Consider the following 24,697-nt stretch of genomic DNA (forward strand, 5'->3'; position numbering starts at 1 on the left):
AGGTGAAGCTGGTGATCCGAGACTATGATCAGTAGTTGTGGGTCATTGGGGGGTGGGGGCGAAGCTGGTGGTTTAGGTAATGGAGTTGGGTTGAATTGGCTTTTTGGTGGGTAGGAAGGTGGTTGAACAGTGGTCACAACCCTGAATGGGGAGGGGGAAGCACTCTGAAATTCACAGCCTGTGGTTGGGAGACAGGGGCAGGTTCTCGTGCTCAGGTCGGAGTGAGTCCAGGCAGCCTGGTATGGCTGGAGCACCAATGTGTCGGAAAAGCTACAATGATCCAAAGTTAAGGGACATTGACATCAAAAACATTTTATTTTTTTCTGCAGTTCCAAACTTGTATTTTCCATATATCACTGAACTACACCAAAATACACAATATTTTAATTAAACTATTATAATTTTCTTCTGACTGGGTTGGGAGGGAGTTAGATTGCTTTTACTCTGATGCTATTTACTTGATATTTGTTGCTTGCTTAGTTTGCAGAGAAGCAAAATTCCCACGATCACTGAAGTGTTAATATTTGGAAGGGTGGATGTAAAAGGATCTTTCAAATTATTTTTAATGCTAGCATTTTCATGCTATCAATGTTATGATTTAGATGGAGGTGGGAGATTATAGTTTGCAATTACTAATCCATTTGAAAAGGAGTCTTTCGAACATTGAGAACCACAGCAATACCTTTCCCTTTTCTTGGGACAATTCCTGGAAAATGTACAATATTCCAAAGAAAATAATCACCCCGAAAGAGTCTGCAGTTCTCAAAGTGTAGCTCACTTTTCTGCCTGTCTAAATGCCTCCCAAAATTAGTGGTTGTATCTGATTCTACCACCTCCTCTGGTAGTGAGTTCCAGATATCAAACTTCCTCTCACCTTAACCCCTACACCCAATTGTTCATACCCCAACCATGGGAAAAAACATTCTATCTCTCCTTCTCTGCCTCTTATAATTTTATACACATTTATCATGTCTCCCCTCAGTCTCCTATATTCCAAGGAAAACAAATGCAGCCTGTCCAATCTCTCCCCATAAATGAAGTTTTCCAATCCAGACAACATCACAGCAAGTCTCCTCTGTCCCCTCCCCAGTGCAAACCTCCCACATTGTGGTGACCAGAACTGCACACAATACTCCAAGTGCAGTCTAACCAGTGTTTTGTAACAGTGCAACATAACATCCCAACTTTATGTTCTATGCCCCGACCTATGAAGGCTTGAATGCCACATGTCTTCACCACCTATCTACCTATTGAGAGAAAAGCTGATTTAACATTCAGATCATCAGAAAGGGATCAGCAGATATTAATTTGATGAGCAATTTTATCTTTTCTGAACTAACTAAAATGATAACTCAACAACTCAACTGGTGGGGGTGGGGTGGCAGGGGTGGTAGGGGTGGTTTAAATATAAGACCATCTTGGCCTTGATGCTCAGCTATTCTCCTGCCTCAGCTCATCCTTTCCTGATTCCTTAATCTGTCCTTTTGATACCTCTAGCCTTGGCTATCCCAATGTTGTCCTATTTTCTCCCTCCATCAACTCAGCTCATCCAAAAACACAGCCGCAAGTGTCCTGTTCACCCAACACTCCTGCTCCTTGACGCATATTGGTGGCTGGTTGAGCAATTTTAAAATTATCAACTTTATTTTCAAATCCTCCAACCATCCAAGATATCTGCGCTTCTCGTAGTCTGGCGCTTGTACATCCTCAATATTAAATTCAAGGTGGGTAAAACATGCAGTGGAAATAGCTTTGATCTCTCAGTGTTGTGGAAACAGTCTCCTTCTGTGTGGCAATGATTCTCTGATCCTAATTGCTCCTTAACTGGCTGCTGAACACTTTTCTTTCTTAAAACCTACTTTTTTACTTTAATACTTTCTTCTGTGATTCAATATCAAAGTTCATTTAATATCACTTCTGAGTACATTGGAATGTTTTGTGCATTATACAAACCATATACATGCAAGTCATGGTTGCCAAGGGAGCTCAGCAACTGAATGTCAGAGGACCTTCCTGATTGAATCATTACCTTAATATATTTGTTAACTATGTTAATCTTTCAAAAAAGTTGGACATGTATTTTAAAAAAAAGGAAACTAGTTTTTTAATTTGTTTGCAACAATATGATGAGTAATAAAATGAATTATTATGTGACTTCAAGCCAGATAAGATATCTTTATTAGTCACATGTACATCAAAACACACAGTGAAATGCATCTTTTGCGTAGGGTGTTCTGGGGGCAGCCCTCAAGTGTCGCCATGCTTCCGGTGCCAATGTAGCATGGCCACAACTTCCTAACCCGTACGTCTTTGGAATGTGGGAGGAAACCGGAGCACCCAGAGGAAACCCACGCAGACACGGGGAGCACGTACAAACTCCTTACAGACAGTGGCCAGAATTGAACCCAGGTTGCTGGCACTGTAATAGCGTTCCACTAACTGCTATATTACCGTGGAATGTAACTTTCAATATGTCTCTTTAGGCAGCTGAGTTCTAGAAAATAAATTGTATTTGCCAGAAAATCAAATGCCTAACAGTTTGGCTGCAGTGTTATGCAAGCTGAAAATTAAATTTTCCACAAGGGAAACATAATAATGACCATTTCCGGTCATCTTGTATCACTCGGAGAAAGGGCACTTCCTGTCATGTGTTACCTTTGCAATCCAGATGCAGTTTCTTTGTCAGAGCCACATGCAATTTTTGGTATTCCAAGGACAAACATAGACTGACTCCATAAGACCATAAGACATAGGAGCAGAATTAGGCCATTCAGCCCATCAAGTCTGATCTGCCATTCGATCATGACTCTTAATGTGCTGACCTGGGTGACTTGCAGGCAAGTGAGATAGCGACTGAAATCTTGCCCCACTGCCCACCCTACTTCACTAAAGGTATCCCAACCAACATTCTATGATCTCCATCTTTTCCAGTATGGGAATGATGCATCAGATACATGGAAGACCAAGAAAGGAAATTGCAGATGCCATGAAGCTCTTGGGAAGCATTGTTTCAATGCATTTTCCATTACCCACCTTTGTTACCCCCCCCCCCCCCCTTGGTTCCATCCACCGGCTACACACATAGTTCACTCACAGGCTCCTCCCAACCACTCTGCCTCCACATCTGGCTCTGGTTCCATTCCATCTGCCATTCGCATTTCTCCTAATGGTTCCCATTATCACTTCCCTTACTGATCGGAGTCCAGCACTGGTAGTCCTTCGTGTTCCTGCTTATCACTCTCCAGCAGCTGTCTCCAACCTTCACTCCCCTCCCCATCCACCTGCCATCTATCTCCATCCACCTGCCTCTGTCTTCCTACTCCACCCCACCCCCTCCCCTACCTGGCTGGATTAGCCCATCATTCCTCACCCATCGTTAGTCCACCAATCACTTCGGGGTCCTGCCTCACCACTCTCCCTCTCCTCTTTATACTGGCTATCTCCCCTCTCCACTCTCAGTCCTGATGCAGGGTTTCGACCTGAAGCGTCGACAATTCCTTTCCCCCCCCATGAATGTTCGACTCACTTAGTTCCTCCAGCAGATTGTTTGTTGTTACATTAATGCAAGTTGTTCTTGTAACAGTACAAATTAGTTACAGAATACCCAAGCATATTCTCAAATATGCAAATTTGTAAAGTATTAAGGCAGTATACCAACACATGCTGTCAGCTGTAAGCCATCTACTCTTGCTGCTGATATACGTAAGAAGTACAGACTAAACTTTGGCAAATACCTGGATGTTGACTGGCTATTAGGTCCCACCCCAATTGTAAATGATACCGATCTATATGGAGGCAAGATCTCATGTGACATTATACGCTATCATGTGGGTGGGCCAGAACAAGCACTGCCTTAAAACAGTTGCGATAATTTTTGACAGTCAGCAAAGTTTATTTGGTATTCAAAGGAACCTAGGAGTCCCTGCACATGAATCACTGTAAGTTAATATACAGGTTCAGCAAGCAGTTATGAAGACAAACAGTACACTGCTCTTTATTGCAGGAGGATTTGAGTGAAAGAGACATCTTGTTCCAGTTATATATAGGGCCCCTATGAGACCACACCTAGAACACTGTGCACAGATCTGGGCTCTCTAAAAATGGAAATGCTTGCGATGGACAGAGTACAGCATAGGTTTACCAGATTGAATCCTGGGCTGGAGCGGTTGTCATATCAAAGATTAAGCAGCTTATGTCTGTCCTCTCTTGACTTGGAAAAATGAGAGGTGCTCATTGGAATGTACAAAACTCACGAAGTGCTTGACCGGGTAGATGGGGAGTTGATGGTTGGAGTGCCTACAACCATCAGTCACCATGTCAAAATCAGTGGTCTGTCATGTTTGGAATTATCTACCCAAGAGGGCTGTGGAGGTCCAGCTGTTGAGTAAATTCAAAGCAGAAAGCGATAGATTTTTGATCTATTCACAGAATCAAGGGATCTAGGATTAGTGTAGGAAAGTGGCACTGAAGTAAATGATCAGCAATGTTCTTATTGAATGGTGGAGCAGTCACACGGAGACAGAGAGCTTCCTCCTGCTCCTATCCTTTATGTCTTTTTATTAAAACCATACCCACCGATTTTGAGTTTCAACATATGGTTGTATGTTGACATTCAGAAACATGCAAAAATATTTGAAAACTATTAAACATCAATTAAAACATTTAAAAAGGTAAAAACTATTGGAAAATGTTAAATAGATAAGAAATATAAATAAATACATGGCTTATCTTCTATTTCAACACCATTTTCCTGCACTATCCCACATCCTCTGATTCCTTCAATATCCAGAAAGCTATCTTCTAGACTGCTCAGTGCTCAGCCAAGTAAACATCATTCCTGCATCCAGCCTATCAAGCCCTGTAAAAAATTTTGCAAGTTTCAATGAGTTTTCCTCTCATTCTTTTAAGCTCTAGAGACTATAAGCCTACTTTGCTCAATCTCTCTCCATATTGGCAAACCCAATAATTCCAGTAACAGTCATTTCCTGAGTGAGCGGATCAATCTGCCCTTTTCCTTGAAGCTTACAATAGCCTGTGATGTTTAGAAAAAGATAAAATTTGCACACAGGACCTTGCAACTAAACCTGCCTTTGTACCTGTTGCACAACAGTCTGTACTGCTGTGCACACACATGAGTAAAGACAAGGGAGTTGTATGCAAAGGAGCTAATTACTACTGCTGTTCTTTTGAATTTCCCTTCATTATTGTAAGATAGCCTCAAATATTTGCAAAGATTTTCAAAAAGCACCGTATCATTCAGGTTCCTTGCACACCATCATACCATACCCTTCGCAACACTGATAGGAAAAGTGATGTAAATAGTAGCCATGCACTCAGTCCACTCTCAGATTCTATTCCACAACTGATTAGCAATAGTGATGTTATCATATCAGTGAATGCATGCAGTTATAAAAATTGTGGCATTATATTGACAAAACCTAAAGGTACCAGAAGGATTTGTCTAGTCACATTCAAAACAAATATTATTTGCATGATCCACAGGATTTACATAGAATAGAGGACATATCCTTTAAATGAATATTAAATAGCACCTAAGATGCATTTAAATTGCCAGTGCTGCTCTGAGTAATAGAGGCTCTGGAAATCGCTCAACTTCAGCCTGGTCTCTGAAACAGAAGAGAGTTCTGCCCTTATGTGTTTTAACATTTATGTGTATGTAGAGCTCTGTTCAGGCCTGAATTGTTCTACAGTTCTGGAAGGAGCGCTCATATTCTCAACACATTTGAGTAAGTTCTAAAAGTATCCAAAGGAATCCACTAACACTTACTAAGCCAGGTCCATGCAGTGGGAAACCCACATGAAGCAAGAACACTTTCATAGCGTTGCAGTATAAACAGGTCCTAAAATAAATGCCTTGCAATCTCCAATATATGGTTGGCATAATGTTTATTTCAATCCTCATGCCTTGTGTTCTTATTAAATCTTTTAAATAAGAACTACCAAACTGTAGCGGGAAATGGTTTTAAATTATGCAAGGAGCTGTGTATTGAATGAGGGAATAAATGCCTGATGATCTAGTTTACCATCATCGTGCATGTTGCATTAAGCAATCATTTTCTAAATTAAATACTATGTCCTCATTTAGTGGCAGTAAATCAATAATATAATCATAAAATCCAAGCATTGATCATCATTGCTTCATTTGACAGGTACACTGGGAAATTGAGAGGTGTGAGATTTTATTAGCTTGATCTGGAGTTGCTACCCTTCCTGTGGAGAAGCTTGATAGGAGGGTTGGATGGTACAATGGGTTGCCCTTCTAAGTTGCAAATTCTCCAGACATTGTTCCTTGGGTATGGGTATCTTACACTCTTCGGCTAATGGTGGATGGGTTCAAAGGCCTCTGATGTAGTCTAACCTATCTGAAATCCAACCCGTATTTCCTCCACAATGAGCTTCAGATGATACCCCTTGGGAAAGCCATTATGACATAAATAGATCTGTTGGAAATCTTACAGCATCACAACTGACATTAATAAGCCTAAAACCTTAATGAAGACCAAGGAAAAAGGAAAAATAATTGTCATAGTTTAAAAATTGTCCATTTTATCTTTTATTAGGCTTTAAAAGGGTTTGTACATCTGGATTAGGGTGACGTCCTTGTAATCCTGCTCATTTTCAGAATCAGAATCAGATTTATTATCAGTGACACATGATGTGAAATTTGTTTTGCGGCAGCAGCACAGTGCAAAGACATAAGAATCTACAAAACAAATTCACATAGGAAGATAGATTATGCAGCATAATGCAACCATGAATGTTCACAAATTGCATTCACATCAAAATTACTTTGTTGTAACACTTGAATTTTATAGTAAAAAGCCAGGCTATTTTGGGCATGGGCAGATTCAGCAGATATAGTGTAGTAGTCCATGTTTCTGCCCAATGTCTATTTTATTGCTGAGATCAGGCTTTATGAATCCAAAAATATGTCCTACATCTTCAATAAAGGATCAGAGAAAGTTGAGGAATTAAAAGATATTCTGTTATAAGTAAGCTGTTCAATAAAAGAGAGCTGAGTTTCCAAGATTCAGCTGTCAAATAATACCGCTATAGCTCTCTTGGCTAAAAAAAATCCTTTCCCCTTTCCCCCTAATTTGATTGCTGCTATAAAATTGTTTCCATATTTCTTAACTTTGCTGATGCTTCAACCTGTCCTTTCTGTAATCCAGTCATGAAGCTCCCATCTGCTGGTATTGCTGGACTGCACAGAGAACTAAATCTTAACAGAATGTACAAATATAAATAAATCATGTCGCTCAAATGGAGGGAGGGAATTTTTTTTCCATTAATGAATCTAGTGATGAATGAGAAAATTAACTGATTTCACATTGTATATTCTAAGTTCTTGTATGAGAAATATAAGACTTTTAATATTTGGGTTGAGTTTGTTCCACTGCCTTTCTTATAATTTCATTTTACTAAATAAAGGTATGAAACATATGTGGAGAGATTTCAAGAATTGATCCAAGTTGATAGGCTTCATTGTACACTAGTGAAAATACATATGCATTCTTGGATTATGTTGCATAAATTGCTTGATGTCTAGACTGTACAATGAATCATGGCAGTAGTGTAATAGTTTAGCTGCAAACTGAAAATATACACATATGAAAAAGTTTCTTGGTCTTAAAATTACACATTCTGAATATTCATGTGCAAATGCTAAACTGTTCACTTAGAAAGCAAATCTACTAATTTAAAGGTGGTTCTAAAGCAGAAAAATGAATTTAATAGATATGTTTTTCATATTGATACACTAATATTCACTCATTGTAATTTTAAAACCAAACAATTGCACCACATTTGTATCCTACAGAAGCAACAAAAGAAGCAATTAAAAAAATTCTTTCTTTGACTTGAGCAGGAGAGATAAACCATTTTTTTTCTTAAAATCTGTATTTAATATGAAAGATAACAAACCAACTATGGATGGGATAAGCCCTGCAACCACCGTAGTTGCCCCAACTGGTCTCCCCAATTCATCCCTGAGTAATTTCAGTTCTTTTTGCCTCTGTTATTCTATCCCTCTAACAAAAGCCAATTCTACGTGTTGCTTGGTCTTTGGAGGAGAAATTGGTTTTTGCCAGGAGCACAATAGGTAGAAACTCATTTCATGTTGTGCTCAATCTTACATTCCATTGTTTGGAAGTGGTGTAAAGTGATATGTTGATTCACCATGAGTTCATTTTGTGCATCAAGTATGGACATGTTGCTCCTTTTTATGTGAAGAAATGCTTTCCCATATAAGCCATAAATGTATCTTCAGTTGGTTAAACCACATGGTCTCTTGTTAAATCATGTCTTCTGTGTCCCAATTGGTCACAATCTGAGTCAAAAGTTGTGCATTATTCTACCTCTGAGATTTGGGCATAAAATTCTACTTGAGCATAGAACATAGAACACTACAGCACAGTACAGTACAGGGCCTTCGGCCCACAATGTTGTGCCGACATTTTATCCTAATTCTCTAAGATCTATCTAACCCTTCCCTCCCACATAGCCCCCTATTTCTCTATCATTCCTGTGTCTATCTAAGAGTCTTTTAAATGTCCCTAATGTATCTGCCCCCACAACCTCTGCAGGCAGTCCGTTCCATGCACCCACCACTCTCTGTGTAAAAAACTTACCCCTGACATCACCCTTATACCTTCCTCCAATCACCTTAAAATTATGTCTGCTTGTGTTAGCCATTGTCGCCCTGGGAAAAAGTCTCTGACTGTCCACTCGACCTATGCCTCTTATCATCTTGTACACCTCTATCAAGTCACCTCTCATCCTCCTTCTCTCCAAAGAGAAAAGCCGTAGCTCACTCAACCTATCCTCATAAGACATGCTTTCCAGTCCAGGCAACATCCTGGTAAATCTCCTCTGCGCCCTCACTAAAGCTTCCACATCCTTCCTATAATGAGGTGACCAGAACTGAACACAATCCAATAGAGCACTCCAATGTAAAACTGAGGAAGTTTTGCACTGTTAGAAATGCCCAGTTTTTTTAAAGGAGATATTAAACTGTGGTTTTGCATGCTCTTTTCAGGTGGACAGTAAATTCTATCTGCATACCCCTCCTCCCTTATTTGATTCCATGTTCCACCATCCTTCCCCATTAGATTCTATCACCTGTAACCCTTTGTTGCCTCCACCTATCACTTCCCAGCCTCTATCACTATTTCCACCCTTCCCTCCTCACCTGGATCCACCTATTGCTGGCCAGCTCTTGCCCCATCCCTTTCCCTTTACACTGGCTATCTCCCTTCCACTCCTTTAGTCCAGATAAAATGTCAACTGTCCATTTCCCCCTGCAGATGCTGCCTGACCCGTTGAGTTCCTCCAGCTGTTTGTTTTTTTTTGCTCCAGATTCCAACATCTGAAGTCTCTTGCGTTTCCACTAAATCCCACGGCACTTTTTTTGAGTGGGGAGATGTCCTGGCTAGTATTCGTGCTTCAATCAATATCACAGTGTTTGTGGGAGCTTGCTCTGTGCAAATTAACTAATGGAGTTCCCAGATTTCAACAGTCACTGGACTGCAAATTATCCAAGTGCTGTTGGGCATCTTGAGATCATGAAATGTGTCTTATGCATGCAAGTTTTCCTTTCTAAAAGTGAAAACATCTTTCAATGGCAAAATAAATTGTGGATCAGTTTTTGCTGATGGTTTAGGAGGAGATGCAGATCCAAATGGCCGGCTCATTAATTGGGTTCATGGTCCTGTGTGAGCAGACTGAACTAGGTGGGGGTGTATGCTATCAAACGCTAGAGATAAATTTGGAAAAGTTGCTTATGATAGAGATATTATAACAATTGTTATTCATCACAGAAGAGTTGTCGTTGGCATTCAATATAAGGAAAATGAACTTCAATATCCAGAATGCTTTTTTTCTCTCAGTTCTAGGATCAAGCCAAGTATACTATTTAAATCTAAAGTCAAGGTAAGTATGAAAAGAGCTTTTTCATACAATTATTCACCAATTGACCAGTTAAATTAAAAATAGGTTGCTATCTGACACAACCGATATTTACAATTTAACATAATTTCCTCAAATTAAGATCCAGTTCCCCAAAATGCCTAGGCAGCTGCTCAACTGGGGTCATATACAGACTCTGACAAAGAGGATTCAAAAGGGTTCAATCTATAGTGTGTTCTTTCATATCCTGGATGGTACCCTATGGGACCAAGTACCATATACACAATCATTCTTCAAAAAAAAATCGAGCTTGCTGTAACGGTGTACACTAAAACCACTACCCACCCCATATATCGTTTTGAAACATTTACTGAAAATAGCTGCAAATTCAAAACAGATGTAAATGTGCAGCTGTATAATAAATATAGGATACTCAATGGGGACCTCTTAGAATTGATAATTCCCGTGTGTAAAATTCGCAGATGAGTTATTAAGATCTTCCTCACAAGTGGAATAAATTCAGTTTTTGACATTTCTCCATTGGGTATTCTGTTTATACCATTATCTATAATTATTTTTATATTTCAATTAGAATTAGCTTTCTGCCTATAAAGCTACTAAACATGTCAGGAACCTACATTAGGGTTTCTGCAAGTTTTCGTTGATGCAAAGTCATAGTAATGATAGGACCATACAATATATGCTGTTAATATCATTCATTCCAAATTAAATTTAGTAATTTTATCAGGAATTATTTTAAGGAAGTTTGGATGTCAGGAAAACTCATTATCAAAAGCTGATATCAAAAGCAGATTTACAGATTTTTAAATTATTAAATACAAAAGTTGCATCTAATAAGCAGGTGGATTGAAAGAAAATGCAAGAAATAAGTTCAATAACAAAACATCAAGAAATTAACTCCTGCCATCAGAACAAGATATTTACTTCCTGACAAGAAAAAATTATCTGTCCAGGATTTCCTGCTCTTGCTCCATTGATTTTTCTTTGGAATTGGGACAAGCAGGGGTGGGAAATGGATCAGGGGTGTGCATTGGCATCTCCCTTCCCTTTAAACCTCACCTATTTTCAGAAGTGGATTAGTTGATATACTTTGTCTAGGTATGGAGAAGCAAAGTTTAATCCCATTAAAGTGGCAGAAATATGTCCAATATTTTGTCTTTTGACCTATAGTGATCCTCGGTGACCGAGGGTGTAAGCGAGGGGGAAACCCAACCCAAGCTGGAGAATGCTTCAGTTTATCAAAATCAGAACACCTGGTGTTGATTTGCAGGGATACATATTTCTATGAGTCTATAAGCAGAGCCAGCTGGGTGGTGTTGGAGGTGGGGCGTGGTGGGTTACCTGTAACTACCTGAAGACACAGAAACTAGGCTCCCAGAGTAAAACTTGTGCTCCCTCATCCAGTCCAGTATGAGAAGCTAATCTTGCCATGGTATAATTTCCATGTTTTATGCTGTTGATTTCTGATTTGGCACATCTTACAGAGAAAAGTGGATCAGCATCTTATGAGGAATGCTCATAAAAACTTTCTATTATTAAGTTCAAGAGGGGAAGTGAGAGAGAAAAAAAGAATGTTGCCTGCCTGCTTTTTTAATCAATGCATGTGCTGTGGGAAAAGATATAAAGAACTCAAAATGTGAAATCACGAGGATAGGCAGTATCACAAATTGAAAAAAATGCATTCATATTTTAAATGTTACCTTCTCAGCTTCAGATATGCTGCTGAGGTGGGAGGTGCTAAACACATATTTAGTTTGTCCAGAACCAGAATCCGAATCAGATTTATTACCACTGACTTATACGATGTGAAATTTGTTTTACTGCAGCAGTACAATGCAAAGGCATAAAATTACCATAAATTACAAAACTAAATAAATAGAGCAAAACAGAAGGAATGAGGTAGTGTCCATGGGTTCACGGACCGTTCAGAAATCTGATGGCGGAAGGAAAAAGCTATTTCTGAATTATTGAGTGTGGGTCTTCAGGCTCCTGTAATTCCTCCCCGATGGTAGTAATGAGAAGAGGGCATGTCCTTAAGTGAGGGTCCTTAGTGACGGATGCTGCCTTCTTGAGGCACTACTTCCTGAAGATGTCCTCAATGGTGGTAAGGATTGTATCTATGATGGAGCTGGCTGAGTCTATAACTGTCTGTGGCCTCAACCTCTCTGAAGGTTTTTTAAAATTAATTTTATTGGATGTGGGCGTCACAGGCAAAGCCACCTGTAGTTGCTGTTGAGAGGGTGGTGGTGAGCCTTCTTTATGAACTGCTGCAGTGCTTCTGATGAAGACATTCCCACAATGCTGTTCGGTAGGGAGTTCCAAGACTTCCCAGTGAAAAGGAAGGAGCAGCTATATATTTTCAAATCAGAATGGTGTGGGACCTGGGCACCATTCGTTGGCAGTGCTATCCCTAACACCTGCTGCCTCTGTCCTTTTTGGTGGTAGAAGGTGGGGCTTTGAAAGGTGCAGCCAAAGTAACTTAGGTGATTAACTGTTGTGCATGTTGTAGATGACGCACAGTGCAGCAATGGTGGAAGGAATGAATGGTTAGGGTACTGAATGGTGCACCCATCAAATGAGCTACTTTATCCTGGATTTTGTCGAGCTTCTTGACTTGTGCCTTGTAGATGGTGGAAAGTGTTTGGGGTTGCCAAAACACAGTGACCACAAGAGTCACTAGCAGCATGAATCGTGAAGCACCACCTCCTGTCATAGCAGACAGCCCTCAATGGACATAGATTCAGTTTTTTAGTGCACATTGTATGGTAAGGCTGATTACATTTCATGATCAATGTACTGCTTCAAATCAATTGCATGGTGCACAAAAACACATGCTATGCGATCCAATTTCTGGATTTTTTTTAATAACGTTGATTTCCTGCTCTCTGTCAGCCCCATTATGTGCACATGCCAATAACACACCTGAACTGACAATTCTACTTAATTAAGTAATTAAGTTATCTCTACTCTGAGCACTGAATGACACTCAAAAAGATAATTTCAAAAATGGGGCTGTAGTTTGAGTTTGCTTCCAGTGTAGCCTGATGCTGGAAGTGGGAGATCATTGCATTGACCCAGGTAATAATTTACAATTTGAAGAAGTAATGAAAATTTAACAGTATCCCCCATATCTGCAGAGGCTCTAGAAAACCAACAGCAATATGAAAACCAATTAGAAAAGAATCCTCTGATGTAAGCTAGGATTTGTGTTGCAAATGAATCATACCTGGTCCTGATTTATTGCTGGGCATATACAGTCAATGCATTTGACATAAGATTTAAAGGAGAACTCATTAAAACTTTAAAGAAGAATTAATCCTGGTTAAATCAACTTCTATATCTTTCTCTATAATCCTTTATTATCCAGTTACACTTCAATTTACATTGCCCGTTCTGACCTCAAAATGACTGGTGCAAGATAAGAAACCACGTACATTATAGCTTATTGAGACTAAGGTCACCCCAGGAATAGAAATTGTATGGACAGTACATATGCTTAAAATTCTTTGCTCCTTATGACTTCTCTTTATTCTTCCTTTCTTCTCATCTTTCATATGTCTGTCTTTTAATTTATTTCCCACCTTTTCTCATAACTCTCAATAGCAGTTGCTTTTACTTCTTTTACTGTGCAAAGTTACTCTATAAGGCATGGCAGATAACTTACTTATGTTTATCAATGTGGGTGATGACCCATCCCTTTTTTACCATTGCCTGTTAGTAGATGTGAAATTGTTTACTGATTTCACCTATTCCAGGAATGATTCCAAGAACCCCCTCCACACCCCCCCCCCCCACCAATGCCGTAATAGCTACCAATGATAGATGTTGACATTATGAAGAACAGGAGAAGACTATTTGGTTCCAACAAGCCTGCCCCTGTTTGATTAACCCTGGCTTCACCTAATTGACTTCCAAATCCCTCAATCCATTTCAACTCAAGAAACAGATCTAATTGGCCATTAAATCAATTTTCATTGTCTCCTTCAAAGGCATCACTGGTAACTATTTTATATGAAAAATAATTGTCTTGAAGAAAAGTTCAGTCTGACTTAATCCTATTGTATTTATTTTAAATTTTGCTCCTGACACTTGCATTCTTCATGCTCTTGAACAACCTTCTTAGATTAATTCTGCGCACTTCATTAGAATATTGAAAATTTCAATTAGATCATCTCAGAATTTTTATTTCTTTTCTGAGGAAAATAAGATCTATCTTGACCATGAACTCCAGCTGCTGGAGCAGAACAAAACTGGCAGCAATGAATATCAAAGGCATCAAGACCTCCGCAGAAGCATATTGTACACTGTTGCTTTTCAACACACACGTACACAATATGGTGAACTTTATCATTTATTTATACATCTGAATGAACAGTCCAAAAATAAAAATATCAAAACCACTCTAATGTAGAGAGTTCTTTTCATAAAAATCTCAGTATTATTTGGAAGACTGTATCTTAAAAAGCAGATATTATTAATTGAGACTATTCAGTCAATACACAAGAAAGCCTACTGAGCCATGAAGACAGCTATGTTTTAAAGAAAATTAATTTAAATAAGTAGTGTAAAAAGAGAAAAACTTATGTGACCTCCAGTAACTGTGCTCAGAAAATAACTATACTTGAAAGATGTTTCCTTAAGTGTCAATTCAAACACAATATAAATCACTTTTTTTTAATGCAAAGGACCATTGCAGGTGTCTTAGTTCAAATTAAACTTCAATGAATCAAGGTACGCACAATCTTATTTTAATTTTTGGCGTGAAACTTGCGCACCATCTTTGAAGAGTGCACTCATACAACAGTGTGCTCCCTCAATTGCTCGGTTAAGAATGGTAGGATCTAGTGAAGTAGTGAGTCATACAGGGCAGAGGATAGCAGACTGTTCTCTGATCTGTACTAGGTTGACTGATCTTAGCCATAGGAGCACTTGGAATACTAGTGCAGGGGTCAATGTCCCAAGGCACGGAAAGGCGAAAAGTTAACCTGAATTTCTACTTCAGATCATTATCTAGTAATCGCTACATATGTGGGTGTGTGTGGAGCCCTGCATTTGGATTGGCTGTGATGCCTTTGAATAGGCTGCTGAAATATACAGTTATGGCTGAGATACAAAGTTTGGATGTACAAAAATGAGGCCTACAATATGCCTGTTTTCATCTCCATGCAAGGCCATTTGATGAAAAAAAATTTCATCATTAAAGATAGTCTGTGAACTCTGAAGGTGTGGACTGCTTTAAAACTGACGAATATAAAAGAAATGACAATGCTGACCTGTTTGTTCGAGACATTCCTTACTCATCCATTTAGAAGAGTCACAGGCTTGTTCTGTAAGCATATAAACTTTCTAGGCTATGATTTGTGTCAACTGTGCCTCTGGCAGGTGAGTTCTTCAGTGCAAAAACCAGGTGTTCACCCATAATTATTTACTTATTGGCAGATTTGATTGCTGAAACATCCGTTGTCGCTATTTAACAATGATTTACTCACCAGAGCAATTTTCCCCTCCCTCTGCCAGCTGCTCTCTGCCTGTGGTAGCTGGAGTTTACAAGCTCCAGGGGCTGTAAGTGATTGTATGGTGTTGTTTTTTGATTTTTTGGCCTGATCTGCAGAGACCGCGCTTGCAGAATCCTCCGTAATTTGATTGAGAGATGATGATTCAACCAATATGACAGTTCCTGTGTCACAGACTGGGACATGTGCCTGCGATTTTGCCTTTGGCCTTTGGATGTGAGAAAAAATGAGAGAAGATAGAAAAAAGATGAATCAGCCAAATGGTATTAGCTTTTAGGGTTTAAACAATTGAAAATACTGGCAAAGCTACTTTTTTTTAAGATGATACCATTCACATGAACAAAATCCATCTGTGTGTTTATGTCAATCAAACAATCAATGAATTAATGTCAAGCTAACATCATACAATAATTTTTCACTTATTACACAACACCAGAATATCTCACCTATCAAGGCAACACACTCTCAAATGATGCTTCAAAACCTATAGGAACTATCTCTGTATTCTCTAAAGAGTTGCCAACTCAATTGCACATTGTAATGTGCCTCCCCACAAAACACAGCTAATGCACAGTTGATTTCCTGCCTCAAGTTCAGGCTTGTTGCCTGTTACCTGACAGGCCTAGGACAGGATTCAAACTAAACATATGGTAATTTAATTAACTCCTTCTTTCCCACAAGGCACTTCTGAACACGTTGTTTGCCTTGAGGCTAAATATCAAACATGATGAAATTGTTTCCTGCTCTACTGCACACCTTGCTTGTGACTTATTGCGTGAACATTGGATAAAAACTGTTCACCTACTATATACAAGCAAGTCTCACACTTGACCTGCTTTGCAATCAGAAGATTAATTCTCTATTGTATGCAAAAGTTTTATTTTGACTTGTATAGCTAAAACTGACAATAAAAAATATATTCAGTGGCAGCTAAAAGCACCAGCTAGTAGATCAGTAGCCAAAAGGTTTTAAGTGCAACTTGACAAAAAACAAATAGCAATTTTGACATTTCAGTCAAACTTACAGCTGGAAATTTTAGCTTTTACAGAACAATGGTGACTCTAATTACTGTTTTTAAACTGGAAGTAATAAACCATTCTAACAACCTCCATCATGTGAAAATCATCCAGCAATTTGTGAAGAACAACATTACTAAGACATAGGGAAGGGGGGCACTGCCTAGTTAACTCAGAGCACGCATATTCCTGCCTGCTGGCTGCTCAGCCTTCTGAAGGTCTGCACAACTGTTTAAAATGTTACTTCAAGGAAAATGTAGCTATAACTAATTATCCTGGGGCAGCAACTGATCAACAACGTTTTCAAATAAGCCCAGAATGCTGCAAAACTTTCAAACACACTGTACTAATTCCTCAGATGGTCTCCAGGATATGCTTTGCAGCATTATGAAAAGATAAGCTTGTATTCTCGTTATGCAAATAACAGCTTACTTGTTGGAGGCTGTGATATTCTAAAATTCTTGATTGGTCAACAAGGTCAAAGGCAAGCAAATTATCTTAAAAAGATAATGGCTGATTCAGTCTTGTTCAGATGCTGCAAAATATTCTCATTGCTTTTGTATACATTTTCCTCAATGCCCCAAGAACATAAGCAAAATCACATTCTCTTTTCTTTTATGCAAGGATATGTCAACCCTGTTTATATACATTGGATTAGACTTGCTATTTTATTAGTAAAAGAGAAGTGCTAGCTTTCCATTGTAATATTTGCTTGCTAAAATAAATGGGAGAAAAATGGTTCTACAAATTGCCACGTTCAGATTACCATGAAGATCTGGGAATCAATTTATAAAGATATAGTATGAATGTAACTGCAATGTTTGCTAAATATTTATGCAAACATAAATACATGTAAATAGGGAGATAGCAAGTAAGATGGAAATGAAAATAAGTTATCTCCAATGTGCAGCATGTTTATCTGGTGAATTCATGAGCCTTGAAGGTGTGGTGATATTCTAAACGGTCCAGAACTCATAGGTATGGAGGAGATAACTTGTCAGGTTACCATACTTGGTTGTTATGCAGCAACATCTGCTGAAAGAGCATATGGGGGCAATAGGTGAAGACAAGTTAGGAACTGCCATAATGGCCTGGTAGTCAGATGATGGTCTGTCAACTTCCATTGCAAATGTCAAAATGACATAGGCTATTCAGAGCCACAGAACCATACCAAGAAAATGGCCATACCTTAGTGTGGAAAAAAAAAGTAGCACAATTATACAAGGTTGCAGGAAGCACATCATGCTAGAAATTTGATTTTAAAACTACTTAAGAACCAATAATTCTTTAATGGTAGGGTTGGGAAGGCATTGTAAGTATGGAAAATAGAAGAGATGCACAGAATTACTTATTTTGTGTGTGTGTGTGTGTGTGTGTGTGTGTGTGTGTGTGTGTGTGTGTGTGTGTGTGTGTGTGTGTGTGTGAGTGAGAGAGACAGAGAGACAGAGAGACAGAGAGGGAGAACATTTCCACATCATATCCACACCCTGACAGTCCACAAGGTCATATAAGAGTAATAATATGTTATACCTAAACAGAGTAAATACATATTTGTGATTATGCCCCTAGATTTATACATATGTTCTCATTGGAAACTAGTGGAATCTCAGAGAAATTACTAAATAACCAAAAGGACTATTTATGCCTTTTTCCAAGAATCTGCCACCAAAGGTAAAATAAACAACCAGGATATTTTATAGAAGTTAATTCCATCTAATTTATCCATGGAAAAAGATGTAGTGATTAATAACAAAATCATTAAAAAAATCATTCCACTAAGATTCATTCTACAGCAAGGATAAAGAAATGCAGAATGATGTACCAAGGACAAGTGATAAATGAGTTACAAGAGGAGTGATAAGGTGTGAGATAGTGCAGAGTGGATATTCAACATCAGACTGCTTCTCTGGAGTTGTTAACAAAGCTTTTACTGGGGCTTAGTACGCAATGTATGCAGTGTACTTGCTCCAGACATTTAATGAAAACCATCAGAATAATTTAGTTTGCATCTATGGACATTTCAGATGCAATTAATGAATTGATATTTAGTGCACCTCATTTAAGAAATTTATGCCTCCAGGTTCTCTATTACTCCTCTGTTTCACTGCGGTATACAGTACGTCAATGACTTCAGTAAATTTGTCACCCCTTCGTGATTTTCATTTTTCTGAGAACTCGTTGGTTAGCATCACACTACTCTTTACTCAAAGAAGAATTTTCCCTGACATTAGAAAACAGAAATAACAGAAATAATGCTGTAAGGCGTTATTACTTTTCCATGATTCATAAACTCAGTGTCTCAGCACATTAGATGTTTAACTATCAGTGGCAGAGTGATTTCTCCTGTACTATCATAGGCACTTCAGACTGTTTTACAGCTAGCCCTGTAATATATACCACAGTGGAAAATGCATTTGTGTATCAATCAGAATTCACTATCAGGATTTACCACACATATTCTCTAGAAAGTGACTGGGGTAGCACCACAGAGTGATTAAAAAACCCTGGGACATTTCAGATGGTTAATCCTGGTTTAGCACTGGGCAGAGGAGAGAGCAGGAAGACAGTTGAATAGTGGCCATTTTCCTTTTTCAATAATCAGTGGTGCAGAATATGTGGTGTCAAAAACCCAAAGAATGAAAACCAATGGAATAATCTTAAAAATGGGGCAAAGTAACAGCAGAAAGATGAAGTGCCTACAGAATTCTTCTTGATTAACCCCAAGGTATTTGGAACTGGAAAATTCCACCAGCCCTACAAAGAACTCATTGTTTTTAAAATGTCAGTGCAAGTACAGATTCTATTCCAAATGGCAAGAATTAGTTATTAAACAAACAAGTAATTTTCCATTATTTCTGACTGTCCTTCCAAAATATATATTCAAATGTTCTCTGTAGTTACACATGGTGTTACTGGACTGAATCTGCCGCTTCAGAATTTCTGACAGAAATGACACTGGAGCTTTGAGCTTTCAAAACAAATCTCAGGAGCTACTGTGTTCTAGTTTTTAAGTACTCTCTTGCAATTGCAGCATTTTTCACCTTTTTCAGAAGATATATACATGTATTTCTGATCAGAATTTGAAATCATTTTCTTTGATTTCTTCACGCTAGCTTATATTTGTGGGCTTCTTCAAAAGCATTTCTTCAATCTTATCTCACCATGATAATCCGTTTTAGTTACATACTACAGGAAATGCTTTCACTTTTGTCTTCAAACTCTTTACAATTCCCCCATCCTCCAACAATTTCTCCTCTCACTTTATCTCCTTAATCTTTTTTCTTTTCTGAAATATCACTCTACAGGAGTTGAAGTTCTCTGATGTTGTTTGCACTCATCATTTGTGAATCTGGTCAATGAATACCAGGAGGCTGCAAAATTAGTGGATGGCACACTAGCATTGATCCTGCCTGCTCAGAGAGGTACTGCCTAAAGAGGGAATGAAACCCATTTCTTGTGGCTTGGTAAAGAGAAGAACACATCAGTTAATCCAAGACACTCATGCAAACTTGCTAGTACGGTGAAATCACTGTACAGGCTTGCTAATGTTTCACAAACACTGAGAACTATGGATATATATTTTGTCATATACATCTAAATCCTAAACAAGGAAATGTTCTTTCAATATCCATTTAACCTTTTAAGTTCAGAAGACACATTTTTGTTCAATTACCAATCAATCACATGAATAATTTGCAGAAAAATTAAATTAGCATTAACAGTTCCAATTCATTTTACAATTTTGACATTTTAACATCAGAGTTTTATAACTATTTTCCACCTAAGTCAGTATCTTATCTTTACTGTTGTTTTCAATAATATGAAGATGTTCTAGGCTATATGTAGTAATAAATGATATTCCATTGATTCCAAAGCCATCTATCTAGTACTTCCCTGGATGTTGCCTAGACTGGGGACAGAGTTACAAGTTGAATCCAGGAATCAAACGCAAAGCTCCTAATTGGGTCCACTGAGCTAATATAGCTGTTGGATTGCCCTGGGCATATTATCTCTTTATTATGCCTGATTTATTTCTGTATCTCATAGCTGTTTACTCCAAAGGAACAATATGCTTTCACCCCTCCTGAGCCAAGGTCTTAGAGACTCTGTTCTGCTAAAGAACAGATACCAGGATCTTTTCAAAGAACAAAAAGATATCATTGAGAAGGAAGACAGATGGAGCTTATGCTTTTCATGGCTGACATGAACCAATTAGGATAACCACAGATTCTTGCCACTGAGAAGCATGGGTCATCGAAAACAAATTACATGCGATTCCATGGTAGGGGTCGAAGAATTCAGGTGACATCAGGCAGTGAACTCCTTCTGAGCTTTCTATACATCAGAAAGCATCCTAGGCTTATAATGACTGACATAAACTGGCAGCTAGGCACCAAGTTTTTAAAAAGGAAAATCTAATTTGTAAACAAATTGACATCATAACAAGCTATAAACAGCTGTCCCGGTTCTGACAGATTTACTGATGCTTCAGTGACTAAAAATCACAATGTTTTTCCAAAGCAACTTCATTAATTTGTGGTCTGGCATTCATTAGGACAACAAGCCCCAGGGGACTACTTACAGCTTAGCCTCCATGGTAATGATGTGAGCTTTGGGTCTGCTGATTTTAATGTGGGTGCAATTCCTGGGCAGTGCAATCACACAGTTGTTACCAATTTTGTGTGGGCAGACCAACGTCTTTAAAAAATAAAGCATATTAAAGAATCAATGGCAAAACACATATTAGGGTTATTTAAAAGACAATATAGCATTAAAAATGTGCCCTCTATCAACAATTTAGTCTGTGATATGATTTTACTAAATGCAATTGAATGCACAAATAGAAGTCCCCTGTGATATTGGGAAACAAGCAACTACTTGTTCTGGCCTGCAGAGATTTCTCAGAATGGTTAAAATCATCACAGTAAGCACTGGTAATGGAACTTTACGTTGTTCAGTATGAACAAGCTGGTCTGTAGAGTGGAGGGAAGTAATGAAGTAATTAGCTGGACTATTATAAGCACCTGTGACACTGATTAATACATGTCCGCTCTGGCAAAGTTTCTTTTCCAATTCTACTAAACCTCGTGTTTTCATTTAACCACTTCCTCCATAAGATTAAGCGATAACACAGTGAACTTGAGGCAGAATTTGCAAACATGTTGCATGAAATCAATTGTAATTTGCTGAAAAAAGTACTCAAGCGAGGCTAGGTCTTAATTGCCCTATGTCAAATCTAACAAACATTAACATACTGTCTGACCCATAAGCACAAACAATGATCTTCCCGATATCCTTATAATAATGGAAAATATTGGGTTGTGATTAGTTTAAACATTTATCATTATAATCTAAATAACACTAGATTTATTTAGATTGAGAATCTCTTCTTCAAGTCATTAAGAGTAATATAGTAAACTGTCTTTAATTAGTGCCTGCTTTTCAGCCTATTAGAAATAGTCTAATGAACCTTTTATAAAAACCACAACACAGCATAAAATAATAACCCTTATTGTACCGTGGTAAATGAGGTATAGGGCCAGTATCAAAACACATATGAGATAACATATCCATTTTTACAAAAAAAAACCCAGAGGCAGCATTATTATTTTTCCTTCTTTTGTGATCACCTTTTTGCCCAACCCTCCAAAGAGAGAAATCTGTAGCTGACAGAGCTGATTTCTGGATTCTCTTCACTTTCCCTTCTTTTTCCAGCTGCTTCGCTTTATATCAAGAATAACTCTACAACACGGAAGATGTCCAAATTTAAGGTCACTTTATAAAATACAAACCCCTCATTTTCCAACAAGAAATGGAATTCCATCTCATCTTTGGATTTCAGAAACAACTAAGTATTAAAAATATTTTTTTCCGTTACTTTTCCTGTAGTGGTCCTTGATAAGGAATGATCCATGAGGATGGGAAGGATTCCTCCCTCGTGTCTCAAAGTACATGAGAATTTCCTGAGTGGGCTCTATCTCTGATTTTTCCTTCCTCTTTGAGGGCACATCCAAGCATCAGATCTATCTCCCACCTCTGCAGAAGCAGGACTGAGACTGCCGCTTCTGTCTATTGTGAATCATATCAATACCAGGGTTCTTGGGCTTTAATGTGGCGATACCATTATCCCAGCCTACCACATCCTACCACAGGGTGGCATAGCTCTGTGGGCTGTGATGTAAGCTGCACCATGTGTTACCTTATGAGTTTTATCCATATTATATTCCAGTGTGGAAAAATACACTTCTTACTCCCTGTAAACAACATCATACTTCCATACAGAGCAAATGACGCCTGATAATAGCCTACACAGATCTTTAGTCAACAATAACACTTGTAGAGACCAGTCAGCAAAATAAAATCCTTTAGGAAGAAATGAAGATATGCCTGAAAGGAAGGGTGGCTCTGTACATGTTGTTCAGATAACCAAGGATAGCAGCGAACTGAAGAACCCACCCTAACCTTTCTCCAGCATGACTTTTCACATATGCTCAGTATTCTTAATGTTTCCTGGATTCTATTGGGCCATTAATTTTTCAATATTAAGTTTAACTCAGCAGTAATGCCATCGTTGCTGGGTATATGGTCTTCTGAGGCATACAAAAAGCACTCTGAGTCGACATGATTTCCAGCAAATTTCTTTAAAGTCAGAAGTCTGTATTTTGCAAGGCTCCTCATAACTTTGCTCATTCTCATCTTACTGAATCATAAGTAATTTTTGCCAAATTTCATTATCAATAAACTTCCTAGATTATTTCAACATTAATTTTGCAAGGTGGTGTGCATATCAAATCTTAATCCTCACCTTCTGTAATCATGGGGACTTCTTTTCGTTGTCAGTGAACATATTCTGCAGAGTCTGCAATTGTAGCCAACATTCATTTTAAGATTGGCACCCTTCTTTCTGAACAATTGACCATTCACCGTTGAAGATTTCAGCTAATGGTCTTACTTTAGAAAGAAATGTTTTTAAAATTATTTTTCCTGCTCCCCAACAAGGACTTTGGGTTGGTTGACAGATTATTACCAAAAATGCTTTCACTCCTTGAGGGTTTCTTGCCTTATCCTTTCTTTTTTGAGAAAAGCACTAAATCATATTTAATAATGAGATTTGTTTGATTTGTATCAGCAGCTCTCTGGTATTACAACCAGGCAGCCATCCTTCACACATGTGCTGAAACAATATCTTGAGTGGGCAACTTAACCATAAGATCTTGGACAAGATGGATCTCTCACATTCCCTCATCGAACAAATAGATGGGTTGTTACCAGGAGGATTCATCAGATAATGATTAGGACCATGAGGCCAGGCCAATTTTCCCATGTCCTACTTTAGGTACAGCTGACTGAGAACAGCTAACAGCAGAGACTGAAGATCAATTCTTGAGGCTTCCTGGCCCGTGCAGCTCTGTGCCACACCCTTCCCTTGAGACCCTGTTAATGCTGGTCATTAACCAGCCACAAGAAGGGGAAAGGATTATCTCCAAATGAAATAATCTGCGATTCTTTCCTTCCTTATTGATATGGGTTACAGAGTGTTTAATGCATCACAGCCTTGGGTTGTCAATTCATGTCAGGTGAGTTTAGTAGAGTAGCCCAGCTGTGTCATTGTATTATCTAAAAAAAACACATCTTAAAGAAATGCCAGAGATCCTCACTCCTCGTATTTTGGACCTTTTGACAGACTTTCTACCCAGTCATATATATTGTTTGTTTCAGCACAAAATATCATTTCCCTGTCATGCGGAACAAAACTATTGACTGATTTCATGCTTGCCTTTTCTGCACAGCTCAAACACACTGTGCCTTCTTTCGCTTCTTCATAAGTGATCCCACCATTGCAAGAGAGGTAAAGCATGGCTGAATACTTGTTCAATACAACTTCATTTGCAGGAAAGGCATCTGAGAAAGCTTCTTGTAGGGTTTCATCCTCTTGGCTCTCCACCCCTTCTAGCGATGAAGGATTTGCACCTGTGTAGAAATGAAACATGAGCTGTTCAGAGCAATTGTATAAAGCCTAGTATTCTTCAGTATGATCTATTTCGTAACTGTTCAAATCTTACCCACTTTCCCTGCTGCATCAAGCTCCAGAGAGTAAGTGAATATATTCTTTTGTGTCCACTAGGTGGTATCTGGTAACCAGTTGCCTACTTTCATTCCCAACTAAACACTAACATTTTTCTGCCAGGATTTATTTGTTGTAAGAAACTGAATTGACAG

General features: G+C 38.5%; 2 protein-coding genes across 3 annotated transcripts in view; both read right to left on the bottom strand.

The window, feature by feature from the left end:
* LOC127576827 (uncharacterized) overlaps nt 1–21,165 on the bottom strand; it is a 63,654-nt gene extending 42,489 nt beyond the window's left edge. For both annotated transcript variants that reach the window (XM_052027610.1, XM_052027609.1), the window contains exons 1-2: nt 21,060–21,165; nt 15,438–15,669 (exon numbers count right to left, since the gene is read on the bottom strand). In XM_052027610.1, coding sequence (XP_051883570.1) covers nt 15,438–15,669; nt 21,060–21,073 — 246 coding nt within the window. In that variant the 5' untranslated portion in view covers nt 21,074–21,165. The remainder of the gene's footprint in view (nt 1–15,437; nt 15,670–21,059) is intronic.
* A 2,966-nt stretch (nt 21,166–24,131) lies between these two features.
* Nucleotides 24,132–24,697, bottom strand: part of LOC127576899 (uncharacterized) — a 69,472-nt gene continuing 68,906 nt past the window's right edge. Inside the window, exon 5 of the mRNA XM_052027721.1 lies at nt 24,132–24,448. Coding sequence (XP_051883681.1) covers nt 24,132–24,448 — 317 coding nt within the window. The remainder of the gene's footprint in view (nt 24,449–24,697) is intronic.

The sequence above is a fragment of the Pristis pectinata genome, chromosome 12 (genome assembly GCF_009764475.1).
Source record: "Pristis pectinata isolate sPriPec2 chromosome 12, sPriPec2.1.pri, whole genome shotgun sequence".
Classification (NCBI taxonomy): domain Eukaryota; kingdom Metazoa; phylum Chordata; class Chondrichthyes; order Rhinopristiformes; family Pristidae; genus Pristis; species Pristis pectinata.